At 34.6% G+C, this 20,674-nt stretch overlaps 1 protein-coding gene across 1 annotated transcript in view; it reads left to right on the top strand.

Moving 5' to 3' along the window:
• LRRTM3 (leucine rich repeat transmembrane neuronal 3) overlaps window positions 1–19,923 on the top strand; it is a 1,115,649-nt gene extending 1,095,726 nt beyond the window's left edge. Inside the window, exon 3 of the mRNA XM_044056383.1 lies at window positions 17,803–19,923. Coding sequence (XP_043912318.1) covers window positions 17,803–18,003 — 201 coding nt within the window. The 3' untranslated portion in view covers window positions 18,004–19,923. The remainder of the gene's footprint in view (window positions 1–17,802) is intronic.
• The last annotated feature ends 751 nt before the right edge of the window (window positions 19,924–20,674 follow it).

Raw genomic sequence — 20,674 nt, 5'->3', positions numbered from 1 at the left:
GAAACCCATTTTTTATGTCAAATGTGATTCATTAGAACCTCAATAGGCAAATAAAAGGCACATCAAAACCATATTGGTAAATTCTTCAAACCCCCAATTCTAGAGCCATCTCAGTCAATATCCCAGTACCTCACTCCTTTTCAGAAATCTTAACGCTCTGAAGATCATTTTAAATGTAATATTCTGATATGCAGTTTAGAAGTTGTCATGGATACCAGCAGTGCAGAACTTCCTCCTTATATAACTACAGCCCATACAGAAATACATAGTTGACAAACAGTCATCCAATCCAATCCAAAGGTCTTCAGACTTAGAACATGAATTACAATCAATACACGTATGGAGGAAAATGGTCCATCGGCTGTTCAGCTTATATGGTTAATGAAGGAGGTATAAGAAATGAGTAAATAAACAAGCAGATTAATATGTAAGTAACGTGTGAATACTACCCTTCCAGGACTGTAGAAAAAAAACAATTAAAAAAAATCTAAACTCCAAAAAAAGTCCATGTTATCACGCTAGCAATATTCAGACCAATGCCATTATTTAGTTGTTGACAGATCTTGGACAACTTAAGCAACTGGCAACCCAGCTAGTTTACAATATGCATTTACAGCAGCTCAGGAAGAAGACGTTGCTCTACTTTCCAACCCATTTTCCTTTAGAATTCTTCTTATCAAATAGCCTCCCACTGGCTACTCCACTGACCCATTTGTTTCCAAAGGGAAACAAGGTCTGCAGGCTATTTATTCTGTAAGAACAAGGAGTGTGCATGCTAGCTTTAGTGCCACCATCCATTGAGGTGACAGGTTTTTACTTTACCTGAGTATAAAGGTCTGTGCAAGTACAGTCAAGTGCAAAGGCAAAATGATGAATCCAAACAGCAGCAGCCAACCCTTCTAGTCAGCAAAACCTTTTATTTTATATTATTTCATTAGGAAGCAGACCGGTTTTGGCACTCCATGCCTTCATCAGTGTTAAAGTTCCAAATAACAATGCCACATTAAAATATATAAGTGATAGAGAATCATTAGAAAATCACCACCCATTTAAAGAGACAGCATCACTTCATTGAGCCCTGGTAAAAATAAAGCCCCCAGTCTCACTATTCATGAATATTCCTTATTATTCAGGATGCCATCCCAACCTAACTTATTACATGAAGCTAGATTAATACTGTCAATAATAATGAAATTAAACCCAGCAGAAGGATGTTTCTGAATATGCTTATATAATGCATCGGACAGTAGGACATTTCTGATATCACTCATATACTCAAAAATCTGAGTTTTAAGTTGTCTGGATGTTTGTTCTACATAAAAAGCTGAACATGTGCAAGTAGCTAAATAAACTACACAATCAGAACAGCATATACCAAAACAAAGGATATCAAAAACTTTGGGGGTATTTCTGGGTGTAAATTGTTTTGTCTTTAAAACATACTTACATGCAGAACAATGTCCACATAGTTGGCAACCCACCACAGAGATGTAATCTATTGTTGTCTGTGTATCCATGTTATGTCTGACACTTTTCTTATAATGATTAAAGTAATTACCAATAGATTTTTTTCTCTTCTGTAAGAAAAAAGATAATGTGCAGGAACTAACTCAGATATTTTGCTATCTGCCATAAGGATGTCCCAGTGTTTGTATATACGATTATTGAAAAACCCTATATTACTGCCATAATTAGTCACCAGCCTGTAAACATCATCCCTGAATTTATATTTTTTATACTGCAACAACTCTGTTCTATGAACTTCTTGGACAGAGTCTTGAGTGGTCATAACTTCATTGTAGGTTTACCCCATGTCACAAAATCTTCTAACCAAATCAAGTTCCTGTGTCTTACATTCAACATCTGAGGAACATATTCTATGAACTTTTAAAAACTGTGATTTGGGGATATTGTGGGCAGCGTGGGGTGGATGGCAGCTAGTAGCATGTAAAAATGTGTTAAACTCTGGGTTTTTCCTGTGCACAATGGTGTTTAAAGTGCTATCATTTTTTTTCGAGATGGTAACATCCAGAAAAGTGATGTCAGAGATCATATTGAACACGAAATTATATTCTCTGTTTATTTTCATTAAGATTTTATTTGTTCTCATCCAAATAAGCTAAATCAGACTTTGAAACAAGTCAGCAATCATCCAGGTACAGTAAACTCTCAGTTAACCGGCACCCATGGGGATTGGTAGATGCCGGATAACTGTAGTTTCTGGTTGCTTCAGAGTTAATATTAAAAATACACCTGATTAAGACTGTGCCCTGGGGAGAGAGGGAATTTACTCCTATCTTCCTTTTTAAAACTCTAAAAATGTAAGGTATGTATCTGCGAGGGGAAACGGAAGTGCAACACATGAAAATTGTACTGTATTTCTTCGATTTTTTTTTTTTTGCTGATTGCTTGAGTTCAGGTTAACTGAGAGATTATTGTATCTACACCATATATCTATGGACTCCAAAAGATATTATGAGAAGCTTCATAGATAATCTGCTCCTCAAAAACCCCATAAATAGCTCAGCATAAATTGGAGCAAAAGATGCTCCCATGGCAGTACCGTTAAGCTGTAAAAAAAATTCTCCATTAAAATAAAAGACATTTTTAGTGAGGTCATGTTCTGTAAGGCAAATTCAAAATGTATTGAATCTGGAGCTATACAATGCTGAATGATTTAGCCAACAATCCAATGCCATTAATCCAGCTCAATGTGAAATACTGGTGTACAAACATGCAACATCCAAAGTGCACATATACCAACCCATCTCCAACTATGTATCTTGAATTATATTGAAAAACTGGCTGGTATCCTGTATATGTGAATGTACACCATTTTACAGAGGGCATAGATAGCAGGTAAGAAAGGCAGACAAGGGTTCAGTCAAATAGCCATGACCAGAAACAATGTCTGCCAGGGGTGTATGTGAAGTTTTGATGTATTTTGGGGAGCAGATGAAAATATTGTTGGGTGGGATCCTGGACAGTGAGTTGAAAAACAACTTGCCTAAAAATGATCCCTTCATCCAAGGCTAACTTCAAAAAACAGTCGATATCCATGTTTAACTTCAAAGTGGGGTCGAGGACCACTTTTTGATAAAAAGAATTGTCAAAAAGTTGTTCATATGCCTCCAGCAGATATATGGTCCAATCCCAAACCACCACAGCCCCATCTTTATCTGCTGTATTAATAACCACATTTTTATTGCCCTTAAGATTTATTAAAGCCTGTTGTTCAGCCTTGGATAGTTTATGTTTTACAACCCTGTCTGTTCCTTAATGAAATAATATTAAATAAATGGGTTTTCTGACTGAAACTACTGGCTGCTGCTGTTTTGTTTTACTTTAACCCCACCATTTCTTTTAAGCATGCCTACTGACACCAACTGGATAATTCTGTAGACTGTCATTTTTCTTCTGCAAATGACAAACTCATAAATACCATGCCCTTACTTTGGTGCAAATGTCCCTGCTGACTCTTGCTGGTGTCATCATTAATGAGTTTCAACAAAGTTTGCATTAATGAAACACAGTCCTCTCCACCCACCCTGAACAGAGAAGGTGGCTTAATTCCTCAGTTGTCTCCTGTCCCAATTGCCTCTTTCAGGTCAAGAGAACTAATCTGTCACAGGTCATCTGGGTCTTATTTAGGGTGCTATCGCTGTACAACATGGAATGGACATGAATAAATATTGTCACACTTGCTGTAATGGAGTATATTAGGTCAAATCATAAAGACAATAAGATGTGTCCTTTTATATGCTTATCTAAGATATCTTCCATCATCAGCGAGCCCTTTAACATATTCATGGTTGATGAGAAATTTTCCTACACATCGCTAACCTTCCCTGCTCAGTAACTCTTTCTTCAGGAATACCACAGTCTTCACTTCTTGGTCAACCAGTTTTTAACTTGTCCATTATGAGACTCTAGTGGAAGCCAAGAAATCTGCAGTAATAAACTGGCAACACAGAATTATTATATATAGGCCATACTACCAATATATTTTAAGTGGACTTCAATTAGCTTTCTTAAACCTGGAAACTATCCCAATGCACCTGTGATATACTGAAGAGCAAAACTGAAAGTGCTCCTCCATTCCAAGCAATCCACCAACTATGTAACCAAAGTATCAACAGTAACACACACAAGGTAAAACCTTGCAAGCTTGAACTAAAACCAGATATCTAGGTTTCCAATTAGATGTCAAAATGAAATGCAAACAATACTACGTTAAAGGCATACAGAGATTTGTTGGAAAATACTGCAATTTTTCAAAACAGTACCCTTCAACATTATATTCCAGACAGAAGTTTTTTAAAGCAGTTTCCTTTATGATTTATTTCAGCCAGCACTTAAATAAATGTATGACAAAATGTATCAAATGAAGAAAGTGTTTAAAACAAGATCATAAGATGTTAAGTGGTAGCTGCAGATAACAAAACATGTTAATTAGCACAGCAAGCCTGCAAACAATAAGATGTCATAACCTAGTGCAGGTGTACATCTGAGTCGTAAACCACTTTACCAACAGCATTCCAAGTTTAAAGCAACTTAGTATCTTTTTATGGTCTCATATGAAACCTAAGATCCTCTAACAGGCACACATTTAACACTTAGGAAGGCTCCATTTTTAAATATCAGCACTCGAAATGCAAAGTGTCGAAAAGCCAAAAAAAAAAAACAAAAGAAAGAAAAAAAAGACCAAAAATATAGAAAAGCAAATCTATAAAATTGCTCTTCTCCTTAAAACCTCTTTTTACAGCCCCCCCACACACAACCCCCACTACCTAAACTTATATATACCAACTCCGAGATTGCCATACCTCAGAAAAAAATAGAATATTCAGAGAAATTACATCTCCTAGTTAGTATATGAAAGTCCAATATTTCAGCCCCTCAGTTTCCAAGTTTTGGGACTCACTGTAACATGTCCTTACATTTTAAATCATCAATCCTATGAAACATCTAATAAGTGCAGTGATCATTTCATTATAGTTTCTAAGTCAAGATATGTGTTTACATGCCATATGGCTTTTTATAACTTCTTACTACATCACAAAATGTTAAAAATCATAATGTAAGCTATCATTTACTGTTCTCATGACAAATTTACCTTTATTTTAACAAACTTACATGTACATATTGTATAAGCCGTGGTGGTGCCGCGGTAGCATTGTTGCCTCACAGCAAGAGGTTCTCCCGTTCGATTCTCGGCAGGAGCACCTTCTGTGTGGAGTCTGCCTGTCCTCCCCACGGTTGAGTGGCATTCAAAAGACATGCGTAGAATGGGCATGCCTTCATTGAAGGTTGGGCATTGAACTGACACCTCGGCACCCATAAAAAATTTACTGCCAATCATTAGCGGACCAGAGTTCCGCTGTGGCGACCCCTAACTGGGAAAAGCCGAAAATTGTATTTTCAGCTATTAAGGCAATGGCAGCCTATTCAACTGTCTTACTTTTATTCCATCCTGTTTGTACATTAGCAAATTGTCTGGTAAAACAAAAGAAACTAACTCCAAGACCACTCAAAAACACATAAAAAAGAATTTATTACAAGCAAAGCTTTTGGGTATAACCCTTCCTCAGTGCTATTCCAATATAAAACAGTTAATTCCATATAAAAGAAGTTGCAAGATCACAGTCAGTCTATAAAAACACTAATTAATATAGTATGTTAATTAATAAAATCATCTGACATTCACAAATAATTGAACCCTTCATATTCATTCATTCATTCATTCATTCATTCAATAACAAATGTATCATTGCAGCTGTAGTTATTTTTTAACCAAAACAAGTTTAATACTAACAGTGCTGTTCAGACCTGGAAATAAATCTGCCTGTAATTTTATTATCCAACAACATTCCTTATTTTCTAATGCATTGTTAATGTCATCTCCTCTTTTATGTCTCAGTATATGTTCTATTCCCCTAAATTTAAAATAATGCTCAGGACCACTATCCATAATATGTTTACTTTAAGCATTTGTCAATGATGTCCTACATATATCAGATTTGTGCTCTATTATACTTTCTTTTAATTTCCTAGTGTTTTATCGTACATAAAATCAGGAGCATTTTACACGTGGCTAAATAAACCAAGTGTGTTGTATTACACGTAGCTGAGCAATAAAAATAAACTGTTCATTGGTTATCGGATGGTTGCACAACTGCAATTTTAAACAAGGAAATGTACAAATTTTTCAAAGTTTATTTCGAACAATTTTAAAATCTTTGCAACATAACCTACTTTTTAAATTACACAAATTCCTATATGCAAAATTTGGTCTAAAACCTAATAGTCCTTGTAATTCTGCCATAATCAATAGAATATTCCAATTCTTTCTAATAATTTTCTCCACCTCAACAGTTCTAACATTATAGGCTGTTGCAACTTAATCATGTTAGTGTTAATTTTTCTATCCTCGAGTTTATTCCTGCACTAAAGACAGGTTTAGTTGAAATGGTTCTATTAGAAAGTACATCTTTTATAATTTCATCTACCAGATCCACATCATAACTCCTTTCTAAAATTCTTTCCCTATTTTTCTCCTCTCAAACTCGCATTTCCTATCATGTGTTGTTAACCTACTAATTCTTGTAAGCTGAGCCTTAATGATGCCTTTAAATATATGCGGTACATGCATACTCATTCTAGATACATAACGATTTACATGCACATCCTTCCTATCAATACTTGTATCTATTGAGTTTTCCTTCCTTTCTATCTTGATGTCCAAAAATGTTATCTTATCGTGGAACGTGTCATTTTAAACTTCAAAAAACTGGTAGTATTATCTAGATAACATACATACTGCATCTTATTTTCATGTGTACCATCCCAGAAAACAATCATCAACAAATTGCTGATAAAATAAAACATTTTTGTTCATACTATTTCTGTTACTATTGATAAATTCCTTCTGCCGTTGATGTAAAACTAAATTAGCATAAGTGTTGGCCATTGTTGTACCCATGGCCACTCCTGCTATTTGTAGAAAAAAGGCTCATTATTAAACAAAAAAAACATTTTTTGTTAATACAATTTCTAACAACTGGCAGATACTCTCTATTTCATTAGATACCAGTCGTATTTCAGTGTTTAGAAAACTGTGAATTGCTTCAATACCGTATTTATTTGGTATTACTGTAAAGAGGGAATTTATATCGAGTGTAACAAATAAAAAATGGTCTATCTGTATTGTTTATATACCAGTCTCATCATTTTATTAAAAAATCATTTGTATTTTTGATATAACTTTTACTAAGTGTAAGATATTTACTTAAACATTTCTGTAAATAAACTGAAATGGGTTCGGTGATCCACCCCCTTCTTGATACTATAGGTCTCATAGGCAGGTGGATTAAAGATTTATGCAGTTTTGGTATACCATATATCTGTGGTATCCGCGGACATGGAGTAGTAAAATAATTGTACAACTCAATAGAAATATCATTATTTAAATGTAACTCATAGGTCAGCATGTTGACTTAATTAATTTTTTCATACCAGGGAAGAGTATTCTTTTAAAAGTATCAATACCCTGCAAGAAATCATATATTAAAGACATATAATGTGTTTTATTCATTATCACCATTGCTCCCCCCTTATCAGCTTTCTTTATTATTATAGAGTTGTTGTTGTGTCTTTCAGCTTTTCCCGTTTAGGGGTGGCCACAGCGGAAAGATTTTTACGTGACGAGTTGCCAGCCCTGACACACAACCTTCAACAAAGGTACGCCCATTCACGCATGTCTCCACACAGAAGACACTCTGGCTGAGAATCGATTAGGACAATATCTTACTGTGAGGCAACAATGCTACCGCAACACCACCACTGCAGTTTTATTATTACAGAGTAATTTCTTTAATTGTTTCAATGCCTCGTGTTCATCTACAGTCAAATTATAAAATAATTTTTAATAGGCTTAGCATATACAGTGGATATAAAAGGTTTACACATCCCTGTTAAAATGCCAGGTTTTTGTGATATAAAAAATTAGACCACAATAAATCATTTCAAAACTTATCCCACCTTTAATGTGACCTATAACCTATACAATTTAGTTGAAAAACAAATCTGTTAGAGCAAAAATATAAAAAATAAAAAATGTACAATACGCTGGTTTCATAAGTGTACACACCCTTAAACTATTACTTTGTTGTGTATGCACACCCTTAAACTAATACTTTGTTGAAGCACCTTTTGATTTAATTACAGCATTCAGTCTTCTTGGGTACACACCTGCCATCAATTAGACTCTGATTAACCCCCCAAAAAATTCAGCTGTCCTAGTAGGATTTTCCTGACATTTACTCAGTTGCCTGCTATAACAAAAGCCATGGTTCGCAGAGAGCTTACAAACCAAAGGGATTTAATTTTTGAAAGGTATCAGTCAGGAGAAGGGTACAAAAAAATGTTCACAGCATTGGATATGCCATGGAACAAAGTGAAGATAGTCATCAAAACGAGGAGAAAATATGGGAAAGCAGTGATGTTGCAAAGAACTGGACATCCCTCCAAAACTAATGAAAAGACAAGATGAAAACTTGGCAGGAAGGCTGCCAACAGACCTACAACAACACTGAAGGAGCTGCAGGAATTTATGGCAAATACTGGTTGTGTACTACATGTGACAACAATCTCCTGTGTTCTCCATATGTATGGATTATGGGGGTAGGTTTGCAAGAAGGAAGCATTTTATTACACAGAAAAACATCCAGGCCCAGCTAAATTTGCAAAACAATACATCAGGTCTCCCAAAAGCATGTGGAAAAATGTGTTATGTTCTGATGAGACCAAGGTTGAACTTTTTGGCCACAATTCCAAAAGGTACATTTGGTGCAAAAACAACACTTTGCATCGCCAAAGGAACACCATCCCCACAGTGAAGCATGGCGGTAGCAGTATCATGCTTTGGGGTTGCTTTTCTTCAGCTGGGACTAGGGCATTAGTCAAGGTGGAGGGAATTATGAACAGTTCCAAATACCAGTCCCTTTTAGCCCAAAACCTTCAGGCATCTGCTAGAAAGCTGAAGATGAAGAGGTATTTCACCTTTCAACATGAAAATGACCCCAAGCATACATCCAATCAACAAAAGAATGACTTCACCGGAAGAAAGTTTTGGAGTAGCCCAGCCAGAGCCCAGACGTAAATCTAATAGAAAATCTGTGGGGTGACCTAAAGAGGGCTATGGACAAGAGATACCCTTGCAATCTGACAGATTTGGAGCACTTTTGCAAGGAAGAGTAGGCAAATATTGCCAAGTCAAGATGTGCCCTGCTGATAGACTCCTACCCAAGAATACTGAATGCTGTAATTAAATCAAAAGGTGCTTCATCAAAGTATTAGTTTAAGGCTGTGCACAAACAACAAAGTATTAGTTTAAGGGTGTGCACACTTATGTAACCAGCATATTGTACTTTTTTTATTTTGTATATTTTTTCCCTTAACAGATGTGTTTGTTTTTCAATTGAATTGTACAGTTATAGGTTACATTAAAGGTGGGAAAAGTTTTGAAATGATTTATTGTGGTCTCATTTTTTTTACATCACGAAACCCTGGCATTTTAACAGGGGTGTGTACACTTTTTATATCCACTGTAATTCCTGTAAATCCCATTCACAAACATCATAAAATGCTGTTAATATACGGCAGCTGGTGGGAATAAACAGGCTAGAATTTTTGTATTCATTCATAGATATATTGTATGTCTGTTTAAAAATAAGCTTCAAGCTTATATTTAAAAAAAAAATCTTTAGGTCAGTTAATACATCTACTATACTATCCAAGTCGCTAGGTATAAAACTAAGGCCTTTTTTAATTAAGGACAAGTGAGCTGAAGTCAAGCCTTTATCAAATAGGTTCACTATACCTTTGCCCTCTGTTAAACATCGATGCTGAGTTTTGTTCTGATCCAGTCGACTGCTGTGTTTCCTTTTGTTCCCTATTGCTGAATTGCTCACTTGCCGTTGCATGGGCCAACCTCTCGAAAGATCACGTTGCCGTAAATCCACTTTTTCTGGGAGATTGAGGTGAAAAGATGTATTAAAGTCCAGGGGTACCATAAAAGCTGTATTATGTTGATTAACTTTCTAGGCAGTAAGGTTTACTGACACAATTGCCTGATCACCACTAGATGCATTGTTCTCACTGGAAGCATGCTTGGGCAATTTAGTAAGCTCGGGGGGGTGTTGTAAATCATCCAATCTGTTAAGTGCCACGTTATACCCACTTTCTTGCAGCAATCCAGTGGAAGAATTGCCTTTATTTTTTTATGCAGAAGTTAAGGTTTGATTGGTCGCAGCAGTTGCCAATTGTACAGTTGTATCTGTGCCATTCAAAGTAAATGTATTCAACTGGTTAATCGATCCCTTTGGTATATGAGAAGATTTTGTCTCTCGATTTTGGGCCAAGAGAATATATGTCCCTTTTCAAAGTCATCAATATCCCTTAGTAATTTATGTTTCCTACTTGCTTTCAGCTTATTAAGCAATTGTAATCTGTCCAACACTGATTGATACATACTAGTCAAATTCCTGAATGATGGCATATTACTAAGTTCAGTTTCAAGTTTATTAATATCTTCCATCAAATCACTCTCAATATGTATAAAAAAGTCATTTATTAACAGTGTAAAATCTGCGTTTAGTTTTAAGTTCAATTGCTACCCACTTTTTTAATATTTCTGGATAGGTGTTTGCGTAGGAAGGCATTTTTAAGATTCGTAGCCCTTGTGGTAAAATGCCAAGCTCCAGATAAGCATTAAAACCTAGCCACTGCCATTGGAGCATTTTAAATGCCTGCACTTTCCTTTCCAAAACATTCATTTTCCTCTCAAATTCGTCTGAATGCAGGGCAGCGGCTCCCTCAAACGAAGCAGTTTTTCAGTTTGTCCCCCTTTAATAGGAAAATACCCATGTCATGTATAATTCTTAGTTAAATTCACTGTATTTCAATTGTCAACGGAATTTTAAATATTTTTCATAAACCTGTATGTAACTATACTTCTCTACACACTTATTAACTGCTCCTGCATACCGGACATCTTTTATTGCATATTACTGCATGTCACCAATAAAACTGGTAATAATATATTAGCTTGTTAAATGTTTTCATTCTTTGTTTTTCTTCTGTACATAGGATGGACTGATAGAATTGTTACACACATATAATGATATTAGGGAGATGGGACTTCTTACTTTAATAATTTTTTGTACTTTTGGGCATCAGAAATCTTTGCTTGAATCTGGTCACTTTATAAATTAACTTTTGTAGAAGAAGGTACATCTTGTCTATATGTTGTAGACAATATATTTGTGTCTGTTAAACTGTCTGTCTTACTCGGTCAGCGCTCATAACATAAGGTGTTTATTTTTTGGGCTTTCTCAGGAGGTGGCCTCCAAATCAAGCTACCCACTAGCACCAAAGTGATTATGTCTTAGCCTAGCACTCTGATCTCCTTGGCCTGTAGCAATGGCTGTACTGATTGTAAACAATGTAACCAGGACCAAAATATCTATAGCATCTGTTCCATAAAACAATGGATTTGTTAAACAAAGAATAATGGAAAGATGTGATTTACAGATATTATGTGACAGTAACTTAAACAAAATACTTAAGAGACTAAATATCTGGATTTGTAATGTGTTTTTTTGTGAAATAATTAGGTTAATAAGGAACTATACAATTTTGTTGTAATTGTTTGGCATAGCCACTCTGTCCCTTTATCTGCTTGCCTCTCATTCACTCTGGAAGACATTTGTTCACTATTTGCTGTCTGTGCTAGGCTGCTAATAAATAAGTAAATAGAAAATGCAATTTTGTAGAGTGAAGGAGTGCAAAACTTCTTAAGATTAACACCAAGAGAGTAAATATAAAAAGACATTCTGACTTGAAATGTATTTTCTATATGCGGTCTACCTCAAACAAATAAGTATACACAACTAAAGTTTACCTCATAAATTTGTAGACCTCCCATACGTTGAGATTTTGGATAAGGCAAATCATGCTCAACATACTAAAAATAACAATGCTGATTAAACTTTTCTACTGCTTTACTACAACCAAAGAAAATATTTTATTATTAATTCATTTTTTTAACTAACAGTAATGTAACGCTTATTATTTGAATGGCAAGCAGATGACCTATTTGCTCTACAGAGGTAAAACAATGCTCATTGTTTGAATTTGTCCTTGATTCCTACACAGGTACAGGTCAAGTAATAGTAGGGTATGGAGAAGCACAGACCTGACTTATTTATTTATTTGTTTTCTTGTTTACTTATTCATTTGCTTGTTTGTCTGTCTGTCTTTATGTCTGTTTATTTATATATATTCTAAGATAAGGATGCAGAAAGGAGGAAGAGAAGGATGTGTAAAATTCCATGCACTGGAGGTGTGACATCTCCCACCAATTCTGTAATGCCTGCTTCATCTACAATTTAAATATGTCTTACCTGTATGCTGTTTGGAATGAAACCCTTTCTCTGATCAAAAAATAATAAACTGAGACATAAATACATCTATATGCATAATCTGTATCATTTATTCCATAACATGTGTAGTAGAAATTAATGATTCATCTTAATACAAATGCCTCAATGAATAATTACTCTAACAAACTGGATTATAAGCAAAACAAAAATATGAGAATCAAACCCTGTACCTTGTGACTGTGAGGTAAACAATTTAACCATCATACCAATCCTCAACCTACTGACTATTAATACAGCACAGAGAGATATGGCTAGGAGGACTAGTAACCTTTATCCTGTGTTCATTATTTGAATTCTCTCATTTTCTACTTGCAAAATTAATGACTCTTAATAAGTTGTGTCACCATATGGTCCTCCTCAGTTGCCCATTAAATGAATCACTTTCCTCATAAACAAAGAATATAAAAAAAAAAAAAAAGAAAGAAAAACACAGGAATAATCCTATTTTTATGAAGGAATTTTTTCAATACTATGCATCAAATGTAAACAGAAAGCACAGCCATATTTCAGTGACACTGTTACGGTTTAATCTATGTTAATGAAACTGCAGAAGAAAATAATTCATAATTGTATCTATCTATTTCAGTGTAATAAGACTACATTTCTTGAAGCTTGTTACTGCAACCTTCAAGCCAGATAGCTGACTATGTTCTTTATGCAGTCTTGATTCTTTGCAGAGATATTTCAGACTCATTCACTTTACATTACTGCACTGCACATTGCAGTGATTTTTATGTGGGCTGACAGCCCCATTTCTGTTTCTTAGCTTGCATGTTTCCTGCTATAAATGACAATTCCTGACCATTTGAAAACACTGTTTTTTTAAACAGGTATGGTTATATTCTTTTATTAACTCCTAAAGACATATTTTACTGTTTCTAAACAGGTTATATCTAACTATCAAAAAATAACATGGATGAGGTGGTACAGGTACAAAATAACAAAATAAACACTGCAATAACCTTAATAACTTATGCATATCGTACAGATGTAGCAAAGATGAAGAAGAATGATAGTATTTGGAGTTACTCTGTAACAGCTGATCAAAGACCAGTTCTCCAGTAACAAATCAGCAGAGCCTTAGCTCATAATGTGGTCTGTTATATAAAGGAATACCTGACTGCCAAAATGGTGAATTGACATTATATTTAATTTGAAATCTTTCTCTTTGAGGAAAAGAAAAAGTTCATAGAAATTCTTGCTGTTTGCTACTCCATCCAAGATTATAATGCTATATTATGATATTAGATAAACTCTCAAGTGATACATATATGCTTAGAAGTACATATGGCAAGAGCTGCACATGCTATTAGATGTGTGAAATTTCTAACTATTCTTTGGACTTGCAAGTATCCTTAGCCTCCATGCTATCATACATCCATGGGATCCTTAGCTGGTCTTTAACGTTGCTTTCATTCTCTTAGTGAGGTATTTTATATTCTCTTTATTATGGAAGATTCTGTCCTTACAAGGTAATTTAGGCAGTTTATTCCTTCCCTTAAATAATTAAACTGTATAACATCCGAGTGCACTTCCAGGGGTTTCTGCAGATACCTCCTAGTGACGCCTCTAGGCATCAAATATTGCTTATTCATATTTGCATTAATAATTCCAAAACCATACTAAATACAATGTGTAAGAAGAGTTCATCTTAAAGTACACATGATGGGAAATACAATTGTATTTTACTAATGCAGCTAAAGAGATAGTGAATGTTATTTGTATATTGTTTACTTGTATTGTAATCATTTTCATATTTGTCTAAATATCTCAACATTCAGATAACACAGGCAGAACTGCATAGCCTCGCACGAAAGCTCACAACTGTATGAAGAAAATCCTGCTGACTGTTTGTGACTTGCTTGAATGGTTACTGAGATATCATAAGCTGGTCATACAACATTGCAAAATTAATATTTACTGCCTTAATTCTGGCTTTTAAAATCCAGTATAAAGTATTGAACTGAATGAAAGCTACTAATGTAAAGCTTAATTTATTCTGAATAGTTTGCCATTCACGGCTTTCTAGTAACACTTATTTTGAACTGTAAGGTAATAACTTCATTTTTTAAAGTCTCAAGCTATACCCACAGGGAGTTAAAAGTGCACATTCAAAAGATCTGTACTGGAGGGAATGAGTTAATATCTACTGAAAACCTGGGTTCTTTTTTGTTTGTTTTGTTGAATTTGTCACTGAATTTGAATCTTGTGGGGACTGTTCTTTCAATGTGTTAATCTGAATGAGCATGAAGATTCTTGACATAGATGGCTACTTATCCTATATTCACTGTGGTGAATAACGTGTATGAATTTTGGGATTTCATTGTACAACTTGAAAAGTTTACTTTTTGAATTCTCTAAAGAGGGTGGTGTTTACTACCAGGAGACTGATGTTCTAAGGGTAAAGTTAACACTCTGTGATCTGGTTTAACAAGTCCAACCGAGGTCAGGGAACAAAGCAGGGGCTAAATTTATAAGAACTATGTCCAGATTATTAGTACTCTTGAGCAGTGGCAGCTGGTGACTTCAAATCAAAGGAGGACTGCAGGAGATAGCTGAATGGGTGAGGCCAATGGGCAGGGGTGTGGCCAACCAGAAAGGGGTGGAGCTGTGCTAAAAAAATACAAAAACTGGGACTTTAATTAAATACGCTGCCCAGGGTGCCAAACCATCATTATGAGAGTGCAATCAAGACAAAATGAATACATGATAGCTTACTTAATATCTAGATGGAAACAAAAAGGTTGTGAGGCATGATACAATAAATTACTTTTTAAATACATTACTGGAATGCCAGTCAAAAATCAAGTATAAAAAAAACAAGCAGCACTCAACTCAAACCACGTCTCCTTGCACAGTAGTTCTAATTATAATTTATATTCAGCTGTATAAAAGTACCAAGTAACATGCTGAAAGCAGTAATCTTTGTGATACCCCCACTTGTAAAAATGTTTCTTATCTACCTCAACAACTATCTACTTGTTTCATGGGAAAAACATGACCAAAGTAAAAAACGAACAGCAAACAAGAAACAACCTCAAGATAAACTGCTTAAAGGATTACTGCACAGGTTATGGACCACACATGATATATTGACATTTTATTTAGTTTACGGGTAAAGCCAGCAAAGATGACTGCAAGTCTCTAACAAATGTAATGAGCTTCTGAAAATACTGTGATACTGTCCTTTATTACAAATACTGTCATATGCATTTCAATACCTAAGGCTTATTTGCTATCTAGTTATGTAAATAGTCTCTGCAATGCAACAACAAAAAGGTTTTCAATGTTGGTAATTCTTTAACGGTATGCTTATTAAAGCTTACTTGCATCTTACAGTCTCAGACAAGCTTACCTGATGGTCATTAAAGCATTGCTACTTAAACACTTTGAAACCAATTTGAAAGATGCCGGACCACTCTTAATATCATTATATAAGAATTGGGATTTATTCAAAATTAACCATGAGTTGTTTGAACGCCTTGGCACCAAACCATCAATAGTATTTAAGAGGGGGAGTAATTTAAAAACTCTCCTGGAAAGACATCAATTGAAGGTGCCTAGAATTACAGGGATGTTCAAGTGTGAAAATTGCAATTATTGCAAGTTCATAGATGTCACTAATATGTTTGAAATCAATGGACATAAATACAAGTTAAAATCTAAATTTAATTGCAACACAAAGTTCATAGCTTATTGAGCAAGATGTGTAGTTTGCCCAGCATTTTATGTAGGTAAAATGGAACGGAGGTTTCGTGAGAGAATTTATGAGCACATCTATGCCATCAGTCACAATAAATTAGACAATGCTTTAGCTAAACATGTCCATTTAAATACACAACATCAGTTCAAATTCATGGTTATTGACCAGTATGTGAATGATATTAGGGGTGGTCCGGCATCTTTCAAATTGGAAGAACTATAATTAATTTGGCAGTTGAAATTAAATGCTTTCAGTTTTCCAGGTTTGAATGAATCATGCTCAGTTATGAGCATTTTAAAGCTTAAAAGCTTACAAAGATAGTTGACAACTTCTTAAATATATTGTGTGTAGAAATGAATTTAAGTTGTGTCAGTTTTAGTAAAATAAATAGTATTTTGGTTTTTATTATTATTAAATTGTAATTATAGTTATGTGTATATTTTTTATATATTTTTATATACATATTGTTTATGTATTATTAATAATATTTTTAACAAACAAAGATCAGAGTTCAAGCTAAGGTAGTTTTTTTAATTATTTGATTACAGGTTAATTTCCTGCACTTTTTACAGCTGTTTACTATTTAAGAATGTTCAACTAATTGTTATTGTAGCTTCTGAAGAAGTCTGTGTGTGAGCAGATGAAAAGCGCTTTACGTTTTTTTTATTTCTTTGACCTTTTATTCAGTTGAATAAACTCGGTGTTGCAGTCTTTACCGCTTGGCCATTATTTGTTTTTACTAGCCTAGTGTTTACCTAGAAATCTATAAATAATTATATTGTCAGAGCTGTATGGTACATCCTTGCTGACCAGTGAAAGTTATTTTGTAGTTACAGAAGTTCATTAACACAAGAGAATCTATTTTCTCTTCATGTAGCTTTACCTCAGAGACATGTGCTGAACCTACTCATAAATGTACAACGTTTGACTTGATATCTATTAACATGTCATGTATTAGATTAAAATTGGAGTAACTAAGTCATCAAAAAGTAAATAAGTATGCTTTATGCCTTCTCACATCACTGATAGTATCAGCAATGATGGGGCTCCTTAATCAGTAACATCATGCTACAAGAATGTACTAGAGCCATGCAGCTTTGTTTTTTGACTAATCTTTGCAAGTCCACATTTACAGTAACTAGTCAGATGCCAGATCTGGTGTGTTTTGTACTTACTCATTTCTACACACAATATATAGTTAAACTCTAACTAAGTTAATGCATTCATATGTGATCGTATAACCACTTGCCAATATGCTGACAGTATACCATACCACACCTCACCACTACATAAATATTTACTGAAAAATTACATAGTATTTATTTTGCAAGTAGCGTAGAAGTAAAATCCTCAGCTATTCATTTCCATTTGCAGAATTCATGTAATTTCCAAGGTTTATACAAGAACTGGGGGATATTATTTAAACATACAGCCTCCATGTATGGCCCATAGACTTGTTGTTGTGCAAAAATAAATAAGTAAATTCTTCTTGGTAGAGAAGTGTTTATTTAATTATCAGACGGTGGTATAATAGTATCTGCATACTGCAAAGTATAATGCAATTAATCTAATATCTATATTTCTTTTTATTTGTAGATTCCACTGCCCATGAATGTTTCATCGTTTCTTGCCTATGATCAGCCATCCATCAGTTACTGTGGAGTACATCAAGACCTCCTTTCTCACAAACAGTATGACACACCTCCCCAGAAAGAAAAAATGGAAACACACTTAGAGACAGACATTGACTTGAGCACAATAGCTACCATAGCACATTCATGTGAAAGTGGACAATAGCTGCCAGATGGACACTACGTTCTTGGGGCAGGAATTTTTCATGCAAAAAAGCAAGCCAGACTGTACACCTATTTTTGACAGCCCAGTGACTGGTGGTCAATCAAAACAAAAAAACAGTAAGCTGTCAAACCTTGAAAAAAACAATACGCAATGTTACGTTGGAACTGGTGTCTTTCAGAGATATTGTTTATGACACAGAAAAGCTGACATATGCTGCGTTTTCCAGAGGGGGAAAACAGACACAAAATAAAAAAGACAAAAATTTAATAATACAACAGACCTTAATTCAGACTTACTGGTGGTAATTGCTATCCTACCTGTAATGTATAAATCTGTTCAAAAATGACTGTATTTTTCATAACAAAGGTTTGAGATACAAAAAAAATGTTTGCATAACTTATATTTTTTTTCAAGAGGTTTTGTTTTTAATATGTAATTCTTATTGCTGAGGGGATTCAGTTGTAAGACATGTTCACAATACATCTGTTTTATACATTTATTGTTTTGTGCTGAAGGAATTTGTTTCTCATATTTGTTTTTAATGAACATTCAGAAGATTTTTATCATTGCATAGTCCTATTTTGTATGGTCCAAAAAGATTGCATTAACAGTCTAATGGTGTATCATTTCCAAAGTATAAAAAAATGTAAAGCCATTTCTACAAACTAAGAGAATTTATTCTTAATTATGTTTCTGCAAAATAATTGTTATGCTACATACATTTTACCTGATCAGGCAATGAAATGAAGTAGCTATAAATGTCATGAACAAGATGTTATTTTCACATTGAATTCACATCTGCAGGGGAATATTACTGATTAGTGGATTTAGATAAGACATACTAAAGAGTTGTGAAATTATCCAATGCAGTATATTATAAGGGAATATGAAAAAATATACTATCCATGTCACTTAGGTAAAATTTATAGCAACTAATATTACTTTATCTTCACTGTGTGCTCACTATGGAAATTTTACCGGCCAATGTCTTAGGGGAGGTTCAGAGCGTATTATAAAATTTTACATCTAGCAGTCAACATCATACTCCATAGAAGGATATGGAATTCCTTCAAATATATTTTTAAGTTACCACATACACAGGCACGTATTCATAAATACACAAAATGTGTATGTGTTACATGTATAAATTGCATGTGTGTGTGTATGAATGATACACACACACACACATTCTCACTTACACACATTTAGATAAACAATAATACTTTCCTTAAGAAGCACAATGTGAAAGTTTAATGGAGGTTGCTGAACAGAATTAACTGGATAAATAGCTAACAGCCCTGTATTTAAACTGATCATAGAGGTAAGAACACTACCTATTCCCGTATTACAGTGCTGGATAATTTTATATGTAACCATACAAATATTTCCAGACACAGCATGTGTACCTCTCAGTTATGATATAAAAAACATAATCATCTGACTACTATAACTTCATTATAAGATGGCAGATTTCATAAAGATTTCATTGCATTGTGGGTTTTTTTGTAAGGAAATACACATTAACAAAAGTGACCTTTCATACTGCTTCAGAATCTTTCAATGTTTCTGTATATGGAATCCCATGCCTAAAGGAATTTTTACTTGTGCTAGTTTCATTTGTCACAGTTTCACTTTGAATGAGCTCCGTACTTTTCACTATCTTCAGTGAAGCATCAGTACATCATTTCCACTCATTCAAACACTGAATGTAAAAAGCATATTATCTGATTATGCAAAAGTTTTATGCAACAGTACAGTACAGTACCTCACACATGGTCATGTTTTGTTTCCCATCAAAAAGTATTATTTTGTTCTACGTTTGTCTGGCAAGTTACAAAGTGCTATTGAACGCTCTTATTTCAGAGATTACATTTACTTTGTGAATATGGTTTGATAATACACAAAATATGCATTGGCTAATTTCTTTTATAATAGTATGGTGTGTTTTTGTTTTTCACATGTAGGAATGTGTGTGTGTGTGTGTGTGTGTGTGTGTGTGTGTGTGTGTGTGTGTGTGTGTGTGTGTGTGTGTGTGTGTGTGTGTGTGTGTGTGTGTGTGTGTGTGTGTGTGTGTCTAAGTCTGCAATGTTACAGTGAGAGTGTTGCAAAGTTTTTCCTCCCCATCATTGCCAAAAATGGACACATGCACACAACATCTACAGGGGAAACTTTGCAGACCAGCTGTTGTTGTTGTTGTTGCACATCTTAAATGTATGTGGACTGTATTGCAGTATTAAAATATCCTGTAATGTGCTAACCTGCACTAAAGGTGAGTTACAGAGGAGTGCAGTAATGCTGGGACAAAATGTAAAGAAAGCAATGTGGTTGCTATTTAGAAATACATTTTCCTAAGTGTGGAAAGTTCATAGGACTCACGTCATTTCAAAGTGGTCTCTGACTTCATGGCTTCTTCAGAAATCATCTGTATACAATGAGAGAGAGATGAAAACACTCAAGACTGGTGTGACACCATATAAACCCAGAAGCACAAAGGTATGTGATAACTCAATGAATAAGAAGAGGTGTTGTCTCATTGGACAGACGTGGAATAAATGAATTATAGAATACAAAGAAAGGCAACAAGTAGTGGTAAACAGTGAGACCAAGGTTTACACTCATGATAGCATATTGTCTCCTCATTATGTGTGGATAAACCCATCCCCCATGCGTG

Source organism: Protopterus annectens, chromosome 14.part0 (assembly GCF_019279795.1).
Source record: "Protopterus annectens isolate FY-2018-M chromosome 14.part0, PAN1.0, whole genome shotgun sequence".
Lineage (NCBI taxonomy): Eukaryota > Metazoa > Chordata > Ceratodontiformes > Protopteridae > Protopterus > Protopterus annectens.
Note: the sequence above shows the minus strand (reverse complement) of the source record. Positions and strands in the feature narration are given on the sequence as shown.